The 19,416-nt window shown below is 42.7% G+C and overlaps 2 protein-coding genes and 1 long non-coding RNA gene across 32 annotated transcripts in view; 1 reads left to right on the top strand and 2 right to left on the bottom strand.

Moving 5' to 3' along the window:
* Positions 1 to 6,483, top strand: part of EYA2 (EYA transcriptional coactivator and phosphatase 2) — a 147,096-nt gene extending 140,613 nt beyond the window's left edge. For all 9 annotated transcript variants that reach the window (XM_090064130.1, XM_090064136.1, XM_090064137.1 and 6 more), the window contains 2 exons: positions 1,231 to 1,331; positions 5,588 to 6,483. In XM_090064130.1, the coding sequence (XP_089920256.1) occupies positions 1,231 to 1,331; positions 5,588 to 5,668 (182 nt within the window). In that variant the 3' untranslated portion in view covers positions 5,669 to 6,483. The remainder of the gene's footprint in view (positions 1 to 1,230; positions 1,332 to 5,587) is intronic.
* LOC149856652 (uncharacterized) overlaps positions 1 to 12,828 on the bottom strand; it is a 175,917-nt gene extending 163,089 nt beyond the window's left edge. The window contains exon 1 of the long non-coding RNA XR_016444372.1: positions 12,269 to 12,828. This is a non-coding gene — a long non-coding RNA (uncharacterized LOC149856652). The remainder of the gene's footprint in view (positions 1 to 12,268) is intronic.
* A 2,417-nt stretch (positions 12,829 to 15,245) lies between these two features.
* The window catches only part of ZMYND8 (zinc finger MYND-type containing 8), a 110,000-nt gene continuing 105,829 nt past the window's right edge, over positions 15,246 to 19,416 (bottom strand). For 18 of the 22 annotated variants that reach the window (XR_016444426.1, XM_090064501.1, XM_090064496.1 and 15 more), the window contains one exon: positions 15,246 to 16,726. Coding sequence is in view for 18 of the 22 variants with exons in the window: in XM_090064501.1 (XP_089920627.1) it covers positions 16,625 to 16,726 (102 nt within the window). In the remaining 4 variants the exon portion in view is untranslated. Of the gene's footprint in view, positions 18,860 to 19,416 lie in introns of all 22 variants that reach the window. The other 4 variants (XR_016444424.1, XM_090064504.1, XR_016444423.1 and 1 more) reach the window with 3 other exon arrangements.

Genomic DNA, 19,416 nt, shown 5'->3' on the forward strand with positions numbered 1-19,416 from the left:
TGCAACATTGAAGATGAGAGGCCGAGATAGCACTGTAAGCACCAAATAAATGCCTATAAATTAGAGAGAGATTGAAGATGCAGGAATGAATATTTAGTGATGTGTTGCAGGTGACAAGGAACTCCCTTAAATCAAAGCACAGGAACTTGGTGGTGAGATATATATCTACAAAGCGCTTCTGTAGAGTACAAATATATGTTCTCTACTTACTGAACACCTAAAGTCCTTTCCCAGCATCCACTGCTTTCATCATAAAACCTGAGATATATTATCCCAGGTAATTAAGCCATTTGGATTTTTTCAAAGTACTGGTCTGGTATATGGAGGGAGATGAGAAGTAAACCTGCTAAGGTGTGAAGGTATCTTTGTCTAGATCTCTGAACATGGGGCTAAGAACCAGGAACACCCCAGTTCTGTTCTAGGTGTCTGCCACTGCGCCTCACTATGTGCCTTAGTAATCCTGCCCCAGGGGCTGCACTTCCCTCTCCTTCCCTTTGGATGATGAATACCAAAAGTTTCCCTGAACCTCTTATCTCATCTCATGTGCCTCAGAATAACAATTCTGTATATCTTCAACTGCATTAGTTTCCTTAATGCAATTCCAAAGAAAATTTAAGATGCAACATGTTTTAAAAGAGTATAGCTGAAGGTCCTCAGTTCTTAATTGAAAATTTTACACAAATTGACATTTTCTGTAGAAAGCAGATGGATGTTTTTGAAAAATACTGCTTAGTCAGAGACCTACTTTCTATTGACCAATAGTTTCAAAGGGAAGTTTTTGACCAGTCCTGACAGTTGTCCAAGCTTACAGTTATCCAGGGGCTTTGGGTCTTAATCATGCTGACCTCTGTTGCCAACTTCAAGCATATTAAAAAAACAACCAAAAATTGGGGTCCTTTTAGTAGTCTTCTGGTATTTGAACTTTAATGTTCATGCTGTCAAGCTTTTCTTTGATACCTTGATGAATATTTACTATTTTTAAATGAAAATTGAGACTACCAGCTCAATCACATGACTCCAGCAAGAGAAATATTGGTTATCACAACACTTGTGGTGTACTTTTGGCAGTTTGCAACTCTGAAGTCCCTGGTAGTTGAAATAAAGTCCTAACTTGAGAAGCAAAAGAGAAAGGCAGAGAAACAAATTAAATCAAGACATTGTCTTAGCACTGATAGCTAAATTCCAGTCCTACTAACAGATAATAAACGCTTCTTCTCTTTTGTTGTTTAGGGAAAGAGAGCTGTTTTGAAAGGATAATGCAGAGGTTTGGAAGGAAAGCTGTGTACATTGTAATAGGAGATGGTGTTGAAGAGGAACAGGGAGCAAAAAAGGTATAGTTTTGTGATACAAGGCTCAGCTCTTCAAGTTTTCATTTCAGTGGCTCTTTCCTCAACTGAGCATTAAACAAACTCTTTCTCCACTAGACTGCTTACAATTAGTTGCTCAACCCTGTTTGCAAATTTTCACAGCATTGCAAGTAATTTCCTACTATAAATCCTACCACTACCCCCCTGGCAGCCATTACAACCTTTAGTCTCTCTGAGGAGTACAGCTAGTTTCTATCACATGTTCCAGGAACTGTTTCTGATTAATAAAGATGGCATTAGACACATGAAAAGAAAAACCATACTTGTGTGATCTCAGACCAGCAAGCATAGTGAGTTTCTGATCTATAGTGCACTCTTACAACCTCCAAACTCCAGTGGAATTCTTTGCGAGTGATTTATTACAGCATATTATACTCAGTGAGGTCATGGAGGCTAATGTCATTACAAGAAATACCAAAGGGACTAATAGTGAGTGGCTGTGTTTGTTTTATTAATGATTTATGGAACCATTTGATTAATTTTAACAAGAAAAAGAAAAAGTAAAATGAGGTTGGGCATACTGAATACAAACTAAGTAAGATGGAAGGATCTTAAAGCAACATAATTGAGGACAACCGACCCAGAATGCTGGTGTTACATTCTCACCGGACAGATGTAGTCACAAGCATCCAAAGAGAGAGGTGAAGACCAAATGTTTAGCCTCATGCGCACATCAGAAGACAGTATCTGAAATCCCATTAGTTGATGGGTGGAAAGGTCCAGGAAAATAATACCTGATTTTTAGGTACCAACTGAAGCTTCCAGTTTGAGATTGCCAAATCATTTCAAATACAGGAAGAGGTCACCTGGACTTCTGCCTGGATCTCAAATTGAATTTATATTTTATAACATCTTGACTCTTCTCTTTTAAAAAATGACAGTTTTGTGCATCTTTTTTCCCTCTGAGACTAGAGCCAAGCTGCTGAAATATTTTGATGTGGGTAGTTACCTGCATGGTTCATACTTAACAGCAGGCTTGGATGTTGTCAGAGCTCTAAGAAAGAAAGATCATCCTAGCAACCATGTTTGGGATAGATGGAAGACAAGAGACAAAAGTGATGGAGATGTCAAACAGGGGAAGCCAAAACTCAGGCTAGGATTATGTACTAGTGGAAGAAGGTGCACTTTGAATAGGGTACTAGAATGACTGATACAGTAGAAAATGATGGCAGGACACAAAGACTTAGTGGGGATCGGGTGAAGTCCAAAGGCCCAATAAACCTGTATGGGTTTGGGTGACAAAGAGGATGGCAAAGCTACCAAATTTCAGAAAAGGGAAAAAGAGAGAATTGAACTGTCAGACTTTTATGGTGCAGCTCCCAAAGTACATGTAGTGGGTTTTGTTTGTGCTGATGAAACCTCTGAACAGTTCAGAAAAGACCCCCTAAAGTCATGAAGTTTTGTAGATTGGAAATCTGCCACTGCTTTGGTTCCAGCAAGGCTAGGCATACCATCAGTATGTGGAACATGCCCTTCTCAGAGTGTCTGCCTCTTTCCCCTTACAGCCCTAAGACTCTTGTGCTTCTGTTTTGACCCCCTGGTTTGTTCCCAGTTCTGAAGTGTGAGCAAACAAGTTCCAGACAAGGTTTGTCACACTAGGGGTTCAGGCTCCAAGCAAGTGTATTTGGGTCAGAACTTGCTCTGTTTCCAGAGTCCTGTCCCAGTGTTGCCTTCAAGCATCTGGGAACTTTTTCCTCACTTCCTCTTTCAAACCAATTACCTGAATTTCCATGTGCTTATCTGATTTTCTTAGAGTGGGGAAGGCATCTAAGAAAAACTCAATATGAAAGTGGGCTGAAAGTGAAATGATAATAGCCTGCCATTTTCAACCACCCTCTGCTGTACTTCAAAGGTAGTGGATCAATGCACCTGACTGCATCAAAGGCTGCCAGGCTCCCTGACGGTATGAAGCAGCAGGAGGGTTCAGTAATCTTCTACAGGCAGGATCTTAAGAGGCCTCTTGTATCTCCTGGCTTAAGCAATTCTCCCATTAACAGAACACATTGTTTGCTGGAACTGTCATGGCCCCTGATTGATGACAGTCATTAGTCAAGGCTGCTACACACCTGAGCTTTATAAAAAATGGGGCAGCAGAAAGCCTTTCACTGTTTTGTCAGCAGCACTGATAATATCTCAGTTTTAATGGGTCATTTTTCTTTACCATCTGATGACTGATAAATCTGAGAGAGCTGAACAATGGGTGTGGTTGAGAGGCCAAGTTTTCTGCTCTTTAAAGGATGAAAAATAGATAATTTAAATGGAAGCGATCTTATATACACATGGGGACAGGGAGGGAGGAAATAACTATTTCCCTCTGAAGTGAAACTGAAGAGCAGTGCATTCTAGTCACTTCAGATGTTCCCCTATTTGCTCCCTGTGTGTCTTGTGATGGAGTAAACAGAGTGATACAAAGTTTCAAGGAAAGATTGTTGTTGTTGTTGTTGGTTACCAACAGGCAACATACCCAAAAAGAGCCGGCATTGCATTTAAATGTTAGAGCATGCTCAGGAGCTACTAGATTGTTCTACGTAGGTAGCTGCACTTGGAAAGCATTTTCTTCCTTCAACAATTTTGTTTGTCCAGGAAATGAGATGCTTAATGTCAAGACACCAGAATAAAGCCTTGTCTAGATAGTTGCTTAATCTGTACTGATATTGTTCAAGGGCTACAACTCTCCTAGTATTTATGCAGTTATATCGGTTACTCCTATCAAGAAATGGGAATAAGATAGATAAAGCATTTTATACAGATGTTGCTGCATCAACACTAGGAGTGTTATAATATCACTGTGTTGGGTTTAAAAAAAACAAAAAGCACACAAACATCACATTCCCAGCTGCAGTAATTATACTGATACAAAATCTATTTGTTGACCAGGACTTTGTCTTCGTATCAAATAAAGATGGGTGAACTGGATTGGATTAAAAAACCAAGTAAAACCTTAGCCCCCACCCTCTTCATAATCCCCCATCCCCCCAACAGTGAATTAAAGAAGCTTCAGTAAGATTGAAATGGCACATTTGGACCTTCTGAGGTTCTCTCATTCCATCAGGATTGACCGTAGAAAACCATGGTGAGGATCAAGTGCTAGTCAGAAGCATCAAAACAATACCTGCGCTATTATCAGAATATTGACCAGACCCATGCGGTAACTGTGCATCACTTGTTTACTGGCACTCTCAGATGACAGGTATTTCTTTTCTTGCAAACACATCTGGGTTTTGAAAGAAAGTATGTACAGTTTCCCTGGGTTGAATTGAGGCATTAATATGACTGCTCTAAGGTCGAGGACTGGATTTGTAGATGTTTATTGTGAAGAGAGATTTCAATAAAAATGGCCTATCAGTATTATAACAGCAAATACTTAAAAAAAATTAAAAAAAAAATTAAGAATTGTAAAAGTGATGCATCCAAGCATAAGGAAGTCTCTGATAGATGGAAGTGAGGAGGAAACTTCCTTGGAAACAAGTTACTCTCTGTGTGCCTACCGCAGCATTTCTTTCGTCTTTCCCTGAGACAGCTGATACTGGTCTAGATGGGCTCAAGTCCCAAGGGAATAATTCATGAGCTACCACTCCTTGTGGAGGACTTTCTTCCCTGCAAGCAGAAATGTAATTGCTATAAAGCCAAAATCTTTATGCTTTTGATTAGGCAAGTGACTTCAGTTTATCACAATTTGGTATTTCATGAAGAGGTGACTGCACAAAGATGGTGTTACTGGGAAGTAGTTATATGATGGCCTGTAGCACATGTTACAAGGAAGAATTTTCAGTTTGTGAAGATCTTTCAGCACCTCTTGCCTGCACATTAAATACCATGAAATAGCATCAACGTTTTGTTTATGAGTATAATTATTCTAAAGATGTCCTCACTAAACTCAAGGAAAAGTTTGAGGGTAAAGTTTAGTGAATAATACAAAAACATTTGTAGGTATCTGGAGGCTTTGCCCAGCTCCATTTACCCTTTGAAGCAGGGCAGCATGTGAAAGTATTTCACAAACTGGCAAGGACCTGCAGTTTCCAGCAGTTTGCTGCAGAATGGAAAAGTGTGCAGAGACATGTCTCTAGAGTGGACTTCAACCCTCTCCATTCCTAAAACAAACCTTTTTGTCTGTTATGACGAGCACATGACCAAAGCTTTAAAACTCCCAATTGCTCAGGGGGGCAAATTAAGATCTTTTGATCCTGCTCTTTAAAACAAATCTTTTTGTTTCATTCTAGCACAACATGCCATTCTGGAGAATTTCTTGCCATGCTGACCTAGAGGCTCTTAGGCATGCCCTGGAATTGGAGTACTTGTAGCAGACCCAAATGTCTCGGTGCTGAGCTCACATCACTCAAACTGTTACATCACCTCAGCCTATTCTTCAGCATTTTTCTAAAACAGAGCTCACAGCGACTTGAAGGGGAACCCTCTGTATAGAACCCTTTAAGAATCTACAACAGGAAATCTGCCCATCAAGTCCTCCTTCCTTCGGAAAGAGGAGAAAATTTCACATAACCAAGCAGGGATCCTGTGATTATCTGGTTAAACTGGATGCGTAGAGCTGAAACTGGACTCTGCCTGCTTTCTCACCACGTGAATGACTCTGAAGCACACAAAAGACTAGGAGTACTGGGTCTACTTATCAGTTTTCTTGCTTCGAAAAGGGGAAAGGACACAGCATGGAATCTCTGGGCATGCTCACTGCACAGTGCATCACATCATGTGGGCCTTTCTGAAAATAAGAGTGAAAGTTGATTTTTTGTATTTTTTTTTAATTTATGAACTTATCTCATTACTCTGGTATTAAGCTCTGTACCTGTGTTTTTATCTTTTTTTTTTTTTTTTTTATTTGGGGATGGGGGCAGTCCTACCATTCTAATTTAATAGTTCTTTTCTCCACGATAAACTCTGGGGACAATCATATTGTGTACATTAGTAATGAGGACACTTGGGGCTGTTGGTAAAAACTATAGCTATGTGTTTTTTTTTTAAACCTTCTATAGATGGTATGTGGACTGTGCATGTGTCTACACGGTGCCTTATGCTGCCATCTTATTTTTTGGCAGGTGGGGACAGGGAAAATACCTTGTGATGAATGAAAGGCATTAAATAAAACTACGTTTACATTTGGGAGGACTAGAATACCTGCCTTCTTTTCTCTCCAGACACTTGGACCCCACGGCATGTCTAGAATCCTTGCCTCCTGTCTGAGCTACAGCTGGCCCAGGAGAACTTGGAGTAGAGATGCCCAAATGCAAAGAAGAATGTGTGGTCACCAATTGCTGTGATGACAGGGAGAAGAACACAGCCAGCCAGATGAATGCATCCATTGCTAGAGAACTTGGCTAATAAGCAAACTCTAATTTGGCTGTTAAGTGAATATAGGCAAGTAGTGCAGTTCTGCACATTTATTTTTGTTTGAGTAAGTGAATACACGTGTAAGTTAGATTCAGCCTGTGGTTCCTGGTGAGCTCCCTAGGTGACTGTCAGCATCAAAACATTTGGGCTCCCTGCATTATTATCTGTGTGTATTGCACTACTGCTTAGTCATCCCAGTCAAGAATCAGGGACTTATAGTGCTAGGCAATGTAGAACTTACATCGGGGCGGGCCAAGTCTGGCCCATGGGCCGGATCTGGCCAGCAGTGGACTCCATGTCACAGCAGTCCCTGCCCATGTGGCTGGGGCCAGTTTCCATGGAGACCCCAGCAGTAGCCCTGCTGTCAGAGCGTGGGGCTGGGGTTTCCATGGAGACCACCGCTTGCAGGCAGCAGTGGCTCCAGCCTCTTCCTAGCGGGGAGGTTGAAGGGGGCTGTGCTGTGGGCGGGAGCGGGTGGGCTCAGCTGCCGCTGCCTGTGCAAGGTGGACTGCAGCAGCAGCATTGGCGCCGGTGGGAGGGATGGTGAAGGTTTGGAGCTGCTCTGGAGCCTGGCTGAGATCTTGCAGCAGTGACAGCATGATCCAGAGCCAGAGAGCTGCAATCTCCAGGCTCCAGGCAGGGGTGTGCAGGCAGCAGATCGCAGCTCTGCCCCAGCTCTGGATTATGCTGTCATTGATGTAAGGAGCTGGGGCAGAACCGCAATCTGCTGCCTGCATAGCCCTGCCTGCACAATACAGGCTGCAGATTGCAGCTCTGCCCTGGCTCTGGATCAAGCTGTCACTGCCACAAGATCCCAGCCAAGCTCAGGAGCCCCTGCTCTGCCATGTGCCCTGCCAGCACTGCTGGGGCTGGTCTGTACTGAAACCCTGGCCACGCACTATCAGTGTGGCTGCTGCTGGGGTCTCCATGGAAACTGGCCCCAGCCACGCAGGCAGGGGCTACCGGGACGTGGAGTCCGGCAACTGGCCGGATCTGCCATTTTGCCCAGCCCTGACTTACAGTCATTGCCCTACAGAGATCATATTCTGTATCAGATAGGACACAACTGTTGGAGAAAATGGACAAACCAGGAGAGGCTGATTGGGAAGGAGACAGCAACAAAAATATGTTTCACTGAATTGTGAAAGTCAGTTCATCATCTGGCTGTCCCGTGCAAAAGGCAGTAATTCATAGTTATTGTGACAAATGAAAGGAGAGAGGGGAACAGACTGTTTTGACCTTTCTACCATTGCAGCATCCATTCTGCTTTCACAGAAGTGGAAATTACCTTCAGAAGTAAAGCATATACAATCAAATTTGAGTGAAACTTCAAGAAGTGAAAGATCTGTTACTAGCTCGAGCAAGGAACTTCCCACATGGCAAGCATAGAGAGCTCAACCAGAAAATAATTTGATCTCAGCATTTGGCTCAAAAGTTGCAGCCACACAGTGTCTGCAAAGCATGTAATCCACACTTGCCTACAGCAGGCAGGAGCCCAGAGCACAGTTAAAAGCACATTTTAGTACTTTTCAGGGTTGGGCACAGGCACAGCATAAAACAAACCAAAGTGTGGTTCTTGAACGGTGGAGTCACTAGCCCTATGCCCTGCTGAGAGAGGAAGTTTAAAAACAATTCTGCACTAAGTTTGGCCTCTGTGTGACTGTCACAAACAGAGATGAAAGTTGGCAGGAAAATTAGCACAGGAAACCAGAGAAATTGGGGACAGTGGGAAGTTCTGAGAGACCCCCATGAAATAATCACAACTGTGAGTAAAACCTCCAAGAGGCAGCAGCTCCAAGGACACATTAAATGACTAACAAACAGGGAAGCTGCGACTTGTCAGTCAAGTAATTATTCTGTCTGGCGTTGTGAGTCTCACGACGGCTGCCTCGTTTTCCTCAACACCCCCATCAGAAGCTAGTTAAGAGACTGCATTCCTTGAGCGTGCTCAGATGCTGGGAGGTGCTCTCCTGTGCTGCTTTTCTTTCTCTAGCCCCTACACTTCTGGTGTCTTCTCTCTCTCAGATTGTGTCCCCCTCTCTGGGTATTCCAGCGTGCAGTTTCTCCATATTCCTAGATATGCTCGCGCTCAGTCTTGTGCCACGGTAACATTGGCCACCAAGAGGTCAATGGAAGCCACCATGAGAAATGACATACCTCAGACCTGATGCTCCATCACCTTTTAATTATAGTGACAGGTGCCCATTTGTCACTGGAAACAAGGGCATCAGGCTTTGCTGCCCAAGGGAATCTGGAGAAAAAAATCTGGAACAGCTGCTTATTTGCTGGCAAACATTAGCCCCAGGGAAGTGGTTGAAGCACTAGCACTCCAAGACATGCCTGGATTACTGTTGGTAGCCATGTTTTAAATTATTTTCAGACACTGTTACCTTCAAAACTACGGTACATTAGCAAACACGTTCCTTGAGGCTGTTGTAATAATGAACCAACTTGGACTTGGCCAAATACAGGTTTGTTGGTGGCACCATTAATACAGGATTGTTAACCAGAGCCTTTCCTACATGTGGGGTTGGTGCTCCTCTTTATGAGCCTATGTAACAGGCTTTTTATCTTCTTAAGAAAAAAGAGGAAGTGAGAAATACTTCCTGTCCTGGGTAGTAGATTAGAGTTGGGATCCTCTTCAGCTTGAATGGGACCATCTGAGCTGGAAGGTACAGCAGTCACTATCCTCACTAATTCATTGTCAACACTTCAAGGAGCAGAATACCTTTCCAGAGAATCCAAAGCATGTTAGGCTGTGGCTCCTTAGTCATTATTCATTGGCTTGCATTTCCACAGAAATAATTTGTTTCACTATTTACTTGCAGATTGAGTTTATTTGTAAATAAAATGCTATATTATTGGTTGTTAAACAATCATTTTTGTATTGGCTTTTCATCCATGGGACAGGCTTGAAAACTGCTTACTGCTGCAGAGTTCATAATCCATTGTAAGGGGAACAAGAAGGACAGATCTTGAGGGTCAGCCACTGAGCAAAGCCTGCAGTGCCAAATTCATAGCTGGATAAGCAGATATCTCCACGGGCTTCAGAAATGTGTGCGCACTTGTGCTAGCCAAAAACTACTAAGTATCAGGTGGATGAAAAGGCTATGTAATTACTGTATTAGCCCATGTTCCCCTAGCTCAGATTGCAGCATATGAGGTTTGTTCTGTTGTACCAGTAAAGAGTAAAAGAGATGGATTCCGTGTCAGAGGAGAAGAAGTGGGCAATATGCTGGTTTCTTATAATCAGTTAAAAAAATGTATAGTATAGTAAGGTGGTAGCATCATTAGAGTTAAGGTTGAGATAATACACACTGTTAAACACAAAGCACTTTTATAACAAGCTAGACCAGTTATCAGTATCAGCTTTTTCTTTGGTTCATTCAGAAAAAACACACATGCACCAAAGATTTAATGTAAAACCCACTGAAGCCAACAGAAAGATTTTCACTGGCTAAGCAGGGCTGATTCAGGCCTCAAAGCCACTTTCTCACAGACTCAAGAACCAACTTATTTGCATAAGTATTACATTTTTTAGTAAAAAAAAATATAAATGGCTGAATGTTTTATCTCCAGAGATTACACTTTTGATCTTTGCTGGAAACAACATTTAATATACTAAACTGTTCTAGAACTATTGTCTAAAGGGCGGCATTAGTAACCATACTGTAAAGCTGTACCATTTGGGGTCGCTACTGTTGTATTTGTTAAATGTGGATTTACAAGCAAAGGGTGAAGATGGGCAATGCTAAGAGGTAGGTCTCTATAGGCCTCAAAGTCTTCAGAGGCTTTGGGAAGAAAATTGCCCTCCATTTCACACCTGTGTTACTCTGCTACTGCAATTAAGGACAGCAAAGTGTTTGTTACAAAGTTTGGAGGGGCTGGAGGTTGAAAATCTTGATTTATTGCAGATGAGTCTGTTGCCAACTTGAGCAGCACAGGTTGTAGGCTTTGGACACGTACTGTAATTAAAATGAGATAAATTGCTTTTGTCACTTTCCTTATCATCCTGAGAGAGGCTCCTTATGCTGGAGCATTTTTTGCTACTGCTCTATCAAGTGTTAAGTACTGCTTTATTAGTACTTTTCTTGTTTTCTGTCTGTCTTCTGCTTTATACATCACTCATTGACATCTCCTTTCTGTTAGGGCTCTCTTTGCTTAATTTTACTACATACACTTTTACAGATTCCAGTGGGGCCAAGATTTCCGTCTTGAAGTCGATGACAAACCTGCTACAAAAATGGTAGGGCCAGGTCTTCACCCTTGGCACCCAGCACACACATATGGGCACTATGCAAGGGCTTTCACTTACAGCAAATGAATGACAGATAAGGTATTCCTCCTCTGCCATTTCTGACTTCTTTCCACCCATGTGTCACTACTCTAAGCATTTAAAGGAAGTTGGTAAGCTTCATAGGGAGTGTACATACGTACTTGTGACTTGCATGTAAATAAATGTAAAAAGTAAACCAGGGCCAGGCAATTTTCATTTACTCCATAATTTTACAAGAGCGGCGAACACCACCATATGCAGTTGCAGGTATTTTCCCTGCACCACGTGCAGTTACAAAAACCTCTCTTACTTAGGGTTACTTAGGGAATTGAAGTCAGAAATGGTAGAGGAGGAACCCCTTATCTGTCATTCATTTGCTATGTGAACACCCTTACCAGGTTCTCCCAGACACATCCTCTTTTTGGATCCTCTGAAACAAATCTTTGTTTGATGTTTGAAATCTAAACCGACGTCCAGGATTTTGCTCTACTCTGCTGGTGGGAGCTGGGGAGGATGACTGGAGGCAGGGGCATCATGTGCATCTGCACACACACGCACATATGGCCAGCATGCAGCCAGGCAGGCAGGGGGGCGAGACCAGACTTGGCAGCTGCATGCGGGTAAGTGTATGGGGGTGGGAGGGAGGGACTCTGTGTGTGGGGGGGGGCTAGCAGCGCTGGGAGGCAGGGGCCTGGCATTGGGGTTGGGGTAGGAGCCAAGGCAGGGCAGTGGGAAGTGGGGGGGTGCCTGCCCTTCCAGCAGGCGAAGAGCACGGGGGACAGCGATGACAGTGAGGAACCCCGTGGCGGCGGGCAGCACGTGGGGCTGGGCTGGCTGGCGTCGTGTGGGAACCTCAGCCCAGGGCGGGGGGGGGGTGCCACAGGCCTCCTCTCCTCTTACCTCCAGTCACTCGCTCCACTGCTGCCTACGTGAGTCAGTTGCCAGTCGGGATGGGGGCAGCTGGGGGCCCCCTTCAGCAGGCCCGGAGGGAGCAGAGGGCCGTGGCTGGGCGTGAGGGGCACGAGCTGGGATGGGGGGGCTGCGGGCTGAGTCCTCTTCTCTAGAACTGGAAATAGGGGCACCCTATCCTCCACCAAGCAGAAAAGTAGTGTTGTGGGTGGACTCTGTAAGGAGGAAGCGGGGAACACGTCACTCCCTCGCTAACTGGCCACGCTGGTCCCCCGTGTGAGATGCCAGCTCGAGTCCGGGCCAGGGGATGATAAAAACGCAGCTAAAAATGCCAGACTTGCAGAGGCCTTTTCAGCTCAACGTGGCCCCTTACCTGTGGGGCGGGACTGCCTTCCAGCACCAGCCGCAGGAGTAGGGGCGCTGCGGCCAGACAAGCCCAGCTCCTCTTATTCGCCAGTGCTTCCTCTGGCTCCAGCCCGAGGCGGGAGGCCGCGGGTATGGCCAGGCGCGGGTTGAGGCCGATGGAGAGGCCCGGGGGCTGCATCGTGGCGGACGCTCCAGCCCCACTTCTCTGGGACTCGCGGTCTCTTCTTGCCCCTCGGCCGTGGGGCGCGCGGGCAGGGGCTTCGGGTCCTGCCAGGCCCGAGCTCCGCAGGCACCAGCCCTGTCCGCGGGGCAGAGGGCGGCCCTCCAGGCCCCGGCGAGACTTCGTGCGGGCGGCAGGGCCCGGCCGAGCCCGCCGGCGCTTTGCTGCAGGCCCGCACGAGGGCAGCAGCGGGGCGCGCCCGGCCCGGCTCCCCGGCAAGGACGCGCGCCCGCTCCGCCATCCGGCTCCCCGTAGCCGGGGCTGCGCGTCTCGGCGCGGGCGCGAGGGACCCGCGTGCCGCGGGGACGGCGCCGGTGCGGAGCCGCAGCTCTCTGCACCGCCTCAGGCGGCCCCGGCTGCGAGCGCCTCCGGGGCGAGGGCACCTGCGACGTGGCGGCGGTGATCGCAATCGCCCCAAAACGACCGCGCGGAAGCGGGGCAGGTGCGCCGCCGCGCCTGGAGCAAGATCGGGCCGCGGCTCCTTTTGCTGCGGGATTTTTAAAAAAATCGGTTTTAAAAGGGGATTTGGGGGTGGGGGGGAAATAAACTCGGCTTGGTTTAAACAGTAGAAACGACAAACTGCAGCGCCAGCAGCACGTCCCAGCCCTGTGCTACACTCTTTTTCTATTAATGTAATTTGTATCCGAGGCCAAACTAGCCACAGTTAATTCCAAATGCAAGCGTCCAGAACCGTAAGAGGCCTTAGCCCCGGCAAACATCCTGCACCCGCGCCTGGGGCTTCACGTTTCCAAAACCTTTGGCGGGCAGCCTATTTGCAGGCCCAAGCCCAGAGGCTTGGGGTTCAGGTGCCCCCGCGTTTTGCTCGCCCTCAGCCATAGGACCTTAGGGGCAAGCACGGGAGGAGACTCCCATTTACTGCACCTCTGCAGGTACTGACCACACCAGAAGAGCAGTTCTCCTGTGAAGCAGTTCAGGAAAACTGCCTTTTTGGACACAGATGTGTGATATTTCCCCTGCCAGGTTAAGAAGCCACGATGCTTGATCTGAGCTTTCAAGAGGCCACTCTACTACACCAGGCTAGGGCACTGAGCCAAGCAGCTCCTGTCAACTGGAAAGTGATGGGTATCCTGGTGACAAAGGCTAGTGGCACTTCCCTGTATTACCAGGCAGTGCCAACATAATAACTCTGTGAAAACCAACAATTTGAAACCTATTTTTCACTAAGCAACATGGTATGTTCTGACCATAGCTATCCTGCTTTCTGCTTCACCATAGCCAAGACAAGATAAAATCATAGTTGTTATAGGGCAGCTCCGAGAACACCATAACTTGGTAACTTAATAACTCCAATTAAAATGGCACTTGGCCTTATGTTCACTGGGACTTCCATCTCTTTTCTAACAGGAAAAACTAACACAAAGCAGGATCACGCATCCTGTTCCTAGTGAGGACAAGGCAATAAGGGCAAATACGAAGCTAGAACTTTTAGAAAGCAATCTGATTTCCTATTACCTTCTTCCTAACTTGCTTCCATTTCTCTGAGCTTTTCCTGACGAAATATCTTTTTTCTGGAATTAACCTTACAATACTGGTTAAGCTTAAGCATTCAAAAATCTGGGGATAGAACATAAAATATCATGAGGCTGGCTGAGAAATAATGATACCTAGAAACATTTTTGGTTTTTTTCTGGTTGCTGTCTCGATTTTCAGTTTATATTTTCCAACTTTTCTTTCCTGTTGGAAGTGTTTATGTATAAATGACTCCAGGAGCTATGACTTTGACACAAAGGGTGTGTACAGAAGTTGCTTTTTCACCATTTAAAGTGCTTTATTGCCATGATTTAACAGAAGTGCACAGTAGCACTTTAAAAGTGGGTACAGTGGTTTATATTAACCTTTGTTAAATGAGGTATTAAAATTTGAAGTGCTGCATTTTACTTTAGCAACATAGAGTGCTTAAATAACTTCTGTACGCTGGTCAAATTTCTGACCAGGAAAGTTTCAGAGTACCCCTTGCCTCCTAAAACTGGAAAGTCCAGGGAAGCTCAGAGGACCCCCCCCCCAACCAAAACACTGCACACTTCTGTCATATTTAAGAGAGCTGCAACTTTATATTGTTATAGAAAGTGCTCTAAATTACAGCTCTATAAAATGTGAAAATCCAAATACCAAGAGATTCAAAGTATATGGATAAAACAGTATTGTCAAACCTCATGCTTTTACCAATTCTCAGTTAGTTTTTAATAAATAAGCACATTCTGTAAAATTAGGCTACCCAAATGTGATCTTAAGAGTCCTTTAAAACTTGTAATCTACCACAACTCCTCATCTTCAATATGCAGGCATGGTTTGTTAGAACTACAAATAGCAACATGTAGTAGCCCTGATCTAAATGAACAGGTATGCACAATGAACACTAAATCTACAATAGTCTTCATGGACTTCACCTGTTAAAAAAAAAAATTGCAGTGGTTGCACTTCAACTCAGTTTTATGTATACTGGCCTATTATTATTCACCGGACAAACTAGTAACACTGCTTTGGTTTTTTTTCAGTTTGGACAGAACTAGTGTCAAGTCCATGAAATTCATTCTGTGTAGATTCTACATGAGAGAAATTCTCAGGAACTGGAGGCTATCACGAAATAGACATTTCATCCAGATGAAAGGAAACTGGAAATTCAGGAACACAAACCATTTTTCTAAAATAGTTTAATAAAAAATTGTGAAGATTCCTGAAAAACTGGAGAAACCCAAACTATATTGTGTGTGTCACTGGTCTCAGTCACAAAGAAACACAATAATCAAAAAAGATATTTAAGTTTAATACAAATTTTATACAAAGAAAATGTGAAAAAATACTTCCATATGCTAAAAGCAATTATGCTTCACAAATAAGGCCAGCTAGGCTATTTTTGACACAACTGCAATTCACGAATATTCTGTTCTCAATTTTTTTCTTCTAATACTTTTTTTTCCTCTAATGTGGGTACTAGCTGGAGACTGTACAAATCGCATCCTTTTATAAACAATGGGAGAAATCAACATGACTAAAATGTACAACAAAATGTACTGGAATGATATCATACAATTAATTTTCTCATATACATACGTCACCTTTGCTTTGTTCAATGCTTTCGGTTTTACACAACATACAAAATGGTACTACAGTATAAGAGTAACAGACAGCATTTTCATGGGTTACTTTCTCTCATACTGTACTGTTTCATGCTTACATAAAAACATAAATTCCATCGTATAAATAATACATGCTCTAGCCCAGCATCAAAAGTCCTTTGCTCATTTGTCCTGATACAGTCTTTTCCACATCAAGTTCTTTTGCCATTTGAAAACCATTTCAAAGTCCTTTAAAGAGGATTTAAAAAAAACCCTGAACTGTGAAGCATAGAAAAAATTCTACTTTTCTCATCTCTGATACCACTGATTAGAAATCATGTTACCAACCAATTGGTGTTACTCTTTCAAGGTTTTTGCTATTAGACTGAATGAGAGTTAAGCTTTTTTCCTGTAAACAATATCATTTTTAACAGTCTGGTCACTGTAAAAACAAAACAAGAAAAACACAAATACCCTTTTCATGTGTTTTTTACATCCACTGATTGGAAACTTCATAATCTGCCTAATAAAAATAATTTTAAAAGGTACATTTCTCCATTTTGTTGCACAAAAAGAAATTTTGAGTTTCAAAGTGCAGAAACTCTGTATTCCCAGATGCAAATTAAAAAATTTAGATTCTCTTGATTACTGAACAATAAGTGATTCTGTGTGTAACTGCAGTTTCCCAAGACCAGTTTTCAACGTTAGCTCATGATAAGGCTGTTTTAACCCTTCCTTTACCAGCTTCAAACACTCTTTATAAGTTAAAGTCAATACAAATATAAAAAGGAGATGGTACTCTAACTTTAATGACATCCACAAATTGTACATTATTTACACAAAAGAAGCATAGATTTAACATGGATCTTACCTGTCCTCAGCTTTTTAAAGCCAGCGCTAATGCTTTACATTAATGTAGTGTAGTTAATGCTTTGTACACATATACAAAGCTAAAGTCTGAACCTTTGAGGTTAATCCAAAGAACTGTGTTTATTTTTCACATTTCTATTAGACAGATTTTTATTAGTTATTTATTCCAATAGTCGCCTGGACTTCTTGTTAGTAGTTAGACTCTTCGTACTTGGACTGGCATTGTGGTCTGAACATACTGAACTCCAGTTCTCATTGCCACTGTCCCAGCAGAAGGACTTACCACTACAGGAATGGTCTGTGAATTAAAACCAAGCAAAACACATTGTTATGTTAAAGGTCACAAATGTTAAAGGTTTTCTATCACAGAAATAGAACCATTAATTTTATGGGGAAAAAACCAGAGCAGGTTTTAAGTTTTCATGCAAGACTGAGCACCTTTCTCACTGCATTTCTGCCCCAACAAGGGGCAGTGTAGCATCTCTTAATTTGCCCTACAGTAAGTTATTACATTGCATATAGAAAGGACAGTTAGTTCCTACTGGTGCTGTAAGTAGTCTGCCTGTTCTTGAATAATTAAGTTTTCAGTAGTTAGCCAGTCCAAATGATACATTTCCCAAAACTAAGACATAAGGAGATGGTGAGAATCCTTTGTTATCTGGAAAACATATTTGTAACTAAGCAAACCGGAATGCAGAACACTCCAGTTTACAAGTACACTCAAGGTTTCACAATTATAGAAATATTGTTCTCTCCAACAAGGAATCCCCCTGTGCCTTTTATAACACAAGAAAAATACACATTTGGGGGAAAATATAGATAGCACTTCAAGCTTATTTTGAACTGATCCATTAACAATAAAACCTCAAGTAGTACTTCTGCCCTTTTAGTAAGAAAAACAAACAAAAAAGCCCCCCCCCCAACCAAATTTTTCACTTTGATCATGCATTTCAACTGAAGAGTACAAGGTATTTTACATGTGTTACTAAATTTAAGTTTTATAACAACCCTTACTAGTGGGTATTTTATTGTACAGGTGGAAGGGGCACAATCTGCTCACAGTCACACCAACATTTCAGCAGACCTAGAAAGCAGATCTCATGAATCCTAGGCTTGGACTTTAACTTTCTTCAAGACATATGAAGAAATTAATAAATCTTTTAATCATACATTTTAGAGTATTTTCTGGTAGTATTCTACTTAAGTCCAAAACTGATAATCAAATAGCTACAACCATTTCAGTTCATAATATGTTAAAGTGGAGGAAACAACAAGTGAAGGATTTTGTGGGATCTGAAAGGGATGCACACACAGGTCTTTTTGCTGCCATAGGTATAAAAACCGCAAAAGACAACAGAAGAACAAATACACACAGTTTCATGAAGATCAGTGTTTTCCTATGGTGTTTTACTGAGCCACATTACTGTCCATCTTGGTAGTATTCACCAAAATGTGATTGTCCTGGAATTGTCCTATCGGCTCTTTTGTCACAAATTCTGTTCATCACAGAAAATGCAATCTTTTCCCAGGAATAAACAGATGATGGATTCAACATTCACATTTATCAATATTTTGAGTCCAGGATAAGAATAAGAAACCAAATATGGAATCAGTTTGTTGAGTAAACCCAAGAATAGTGCCATTTTGTTATCAGGATGGCATTAGATGTGCAAGGAAGGCTTAACTGAAGTTGTGCAAAGGTTTACTGGAAGATGTTCAGAGTAGGGAATGCTAAGTGGAAACAGACTGGCTGTTAGAAAACCAGAGATCAAGGAAATCACTAAACAGGTCTTTATCCTGGAAAGGCAAAGATCTTCAGGCAGTTACACAGATCTTTTACATACACATACTTTGATGAGAATAGAACAACGTTTCAAGCCTTCTATTCTTCTATCCTTTGATCCTGCAGCATTGGTAAAATACCTTAAATATGTTGGAGTTGTTCCCCATAATAGGTAAATTTCCAGTAAAGCCTCTACCTGATTTCCAGTTATGTGATTTTTTGCATACACGTGTGCATGCTCAGGCACTGGACTTTTTAAAAGATGGTTTATTTTTCACATTCGAAGCATTAGCACACTGATATGTTTGTAGCTGCACAGTACAGATGCAAGTATGCAAACACACAATTTTAAGCATGCTCACAGTCATTTTCAGCATAACTGACATATGTGCTCTCTATGCAGATCAAATGTCACTGCTATTTTCTGAATGCTTCAAGGCCAAATGGTGATACCGAAGCTTTGGAGTTCTCATACTGAACCTACCTTGCTTGATGTTTGCAGTTTGATTTCAGAACAGTTACAATAGACTCCTTATTGGTGGTGGTGGAATTCTGTCAGGGTAATCTGGAGCCAATCTGGCAACAGTTCTAAATGCTTTCTTAAAAAGGCACCAAGTACTCTCAATTGAGATTATTTTAATTAAACTGCTGTTGAGAAAGGAAATGAAGTAATGATATTCAGCTAAGAGTGCTTCAGAATGACACGTTTCATGGATGAAACATCAGCTATGAGACACTGTATGAAAATCACAAAGTTTTTTAATAAAGTAATATGAAAATGAACTGAAGTTAGCTCCCTGAAAAGTGGCTAAATTCTATACTGCCAAATTTGCCACAAAAATGGGGAATATGTGGTGTAGAATGTCAGTGTGACACTAGCATTTTCTCTTCTTGGTAAGAAGAACTTTAGCTCGGATTGCATTCTGGCACAGAACTGCAGTGAGAGGGGGCATTATTAGTTGTTTATAAATTGCAGCATTAAACACAAAAAAGAAGCTCATTTCTCTCTCATCTTTGGTGATGCCTAGTGAGAAATTAAAGTGCCCTTCTGAGGTACATTTTGAATGGAAAAAAGCATAGTGCAGATAGTTGCAGTGACATAGCCAACATTCCCTCTCAGTTGCACAGTGTTGAATGTCCAAAGCCACATGGGCAATATAGTACTGATGAATACAGATTAACAGCTCCATTTGGGCAATGTTAGA

Source organism: Crocodylus siamensis, chromosome 10 (assembly GCF_052110815.1).
Source record: "Crocodylus siamensis isolate JL-2025a chromosome 10, ASM5211081v1, whole genome shotgun sequence".
NCBI classification, from domain to species: domain Eukaryota; kingdom Metazoa; phylum Chordata; order Crocodylia; family Crocodylidae; genus Crocodylus; species Crocodylus siamensis.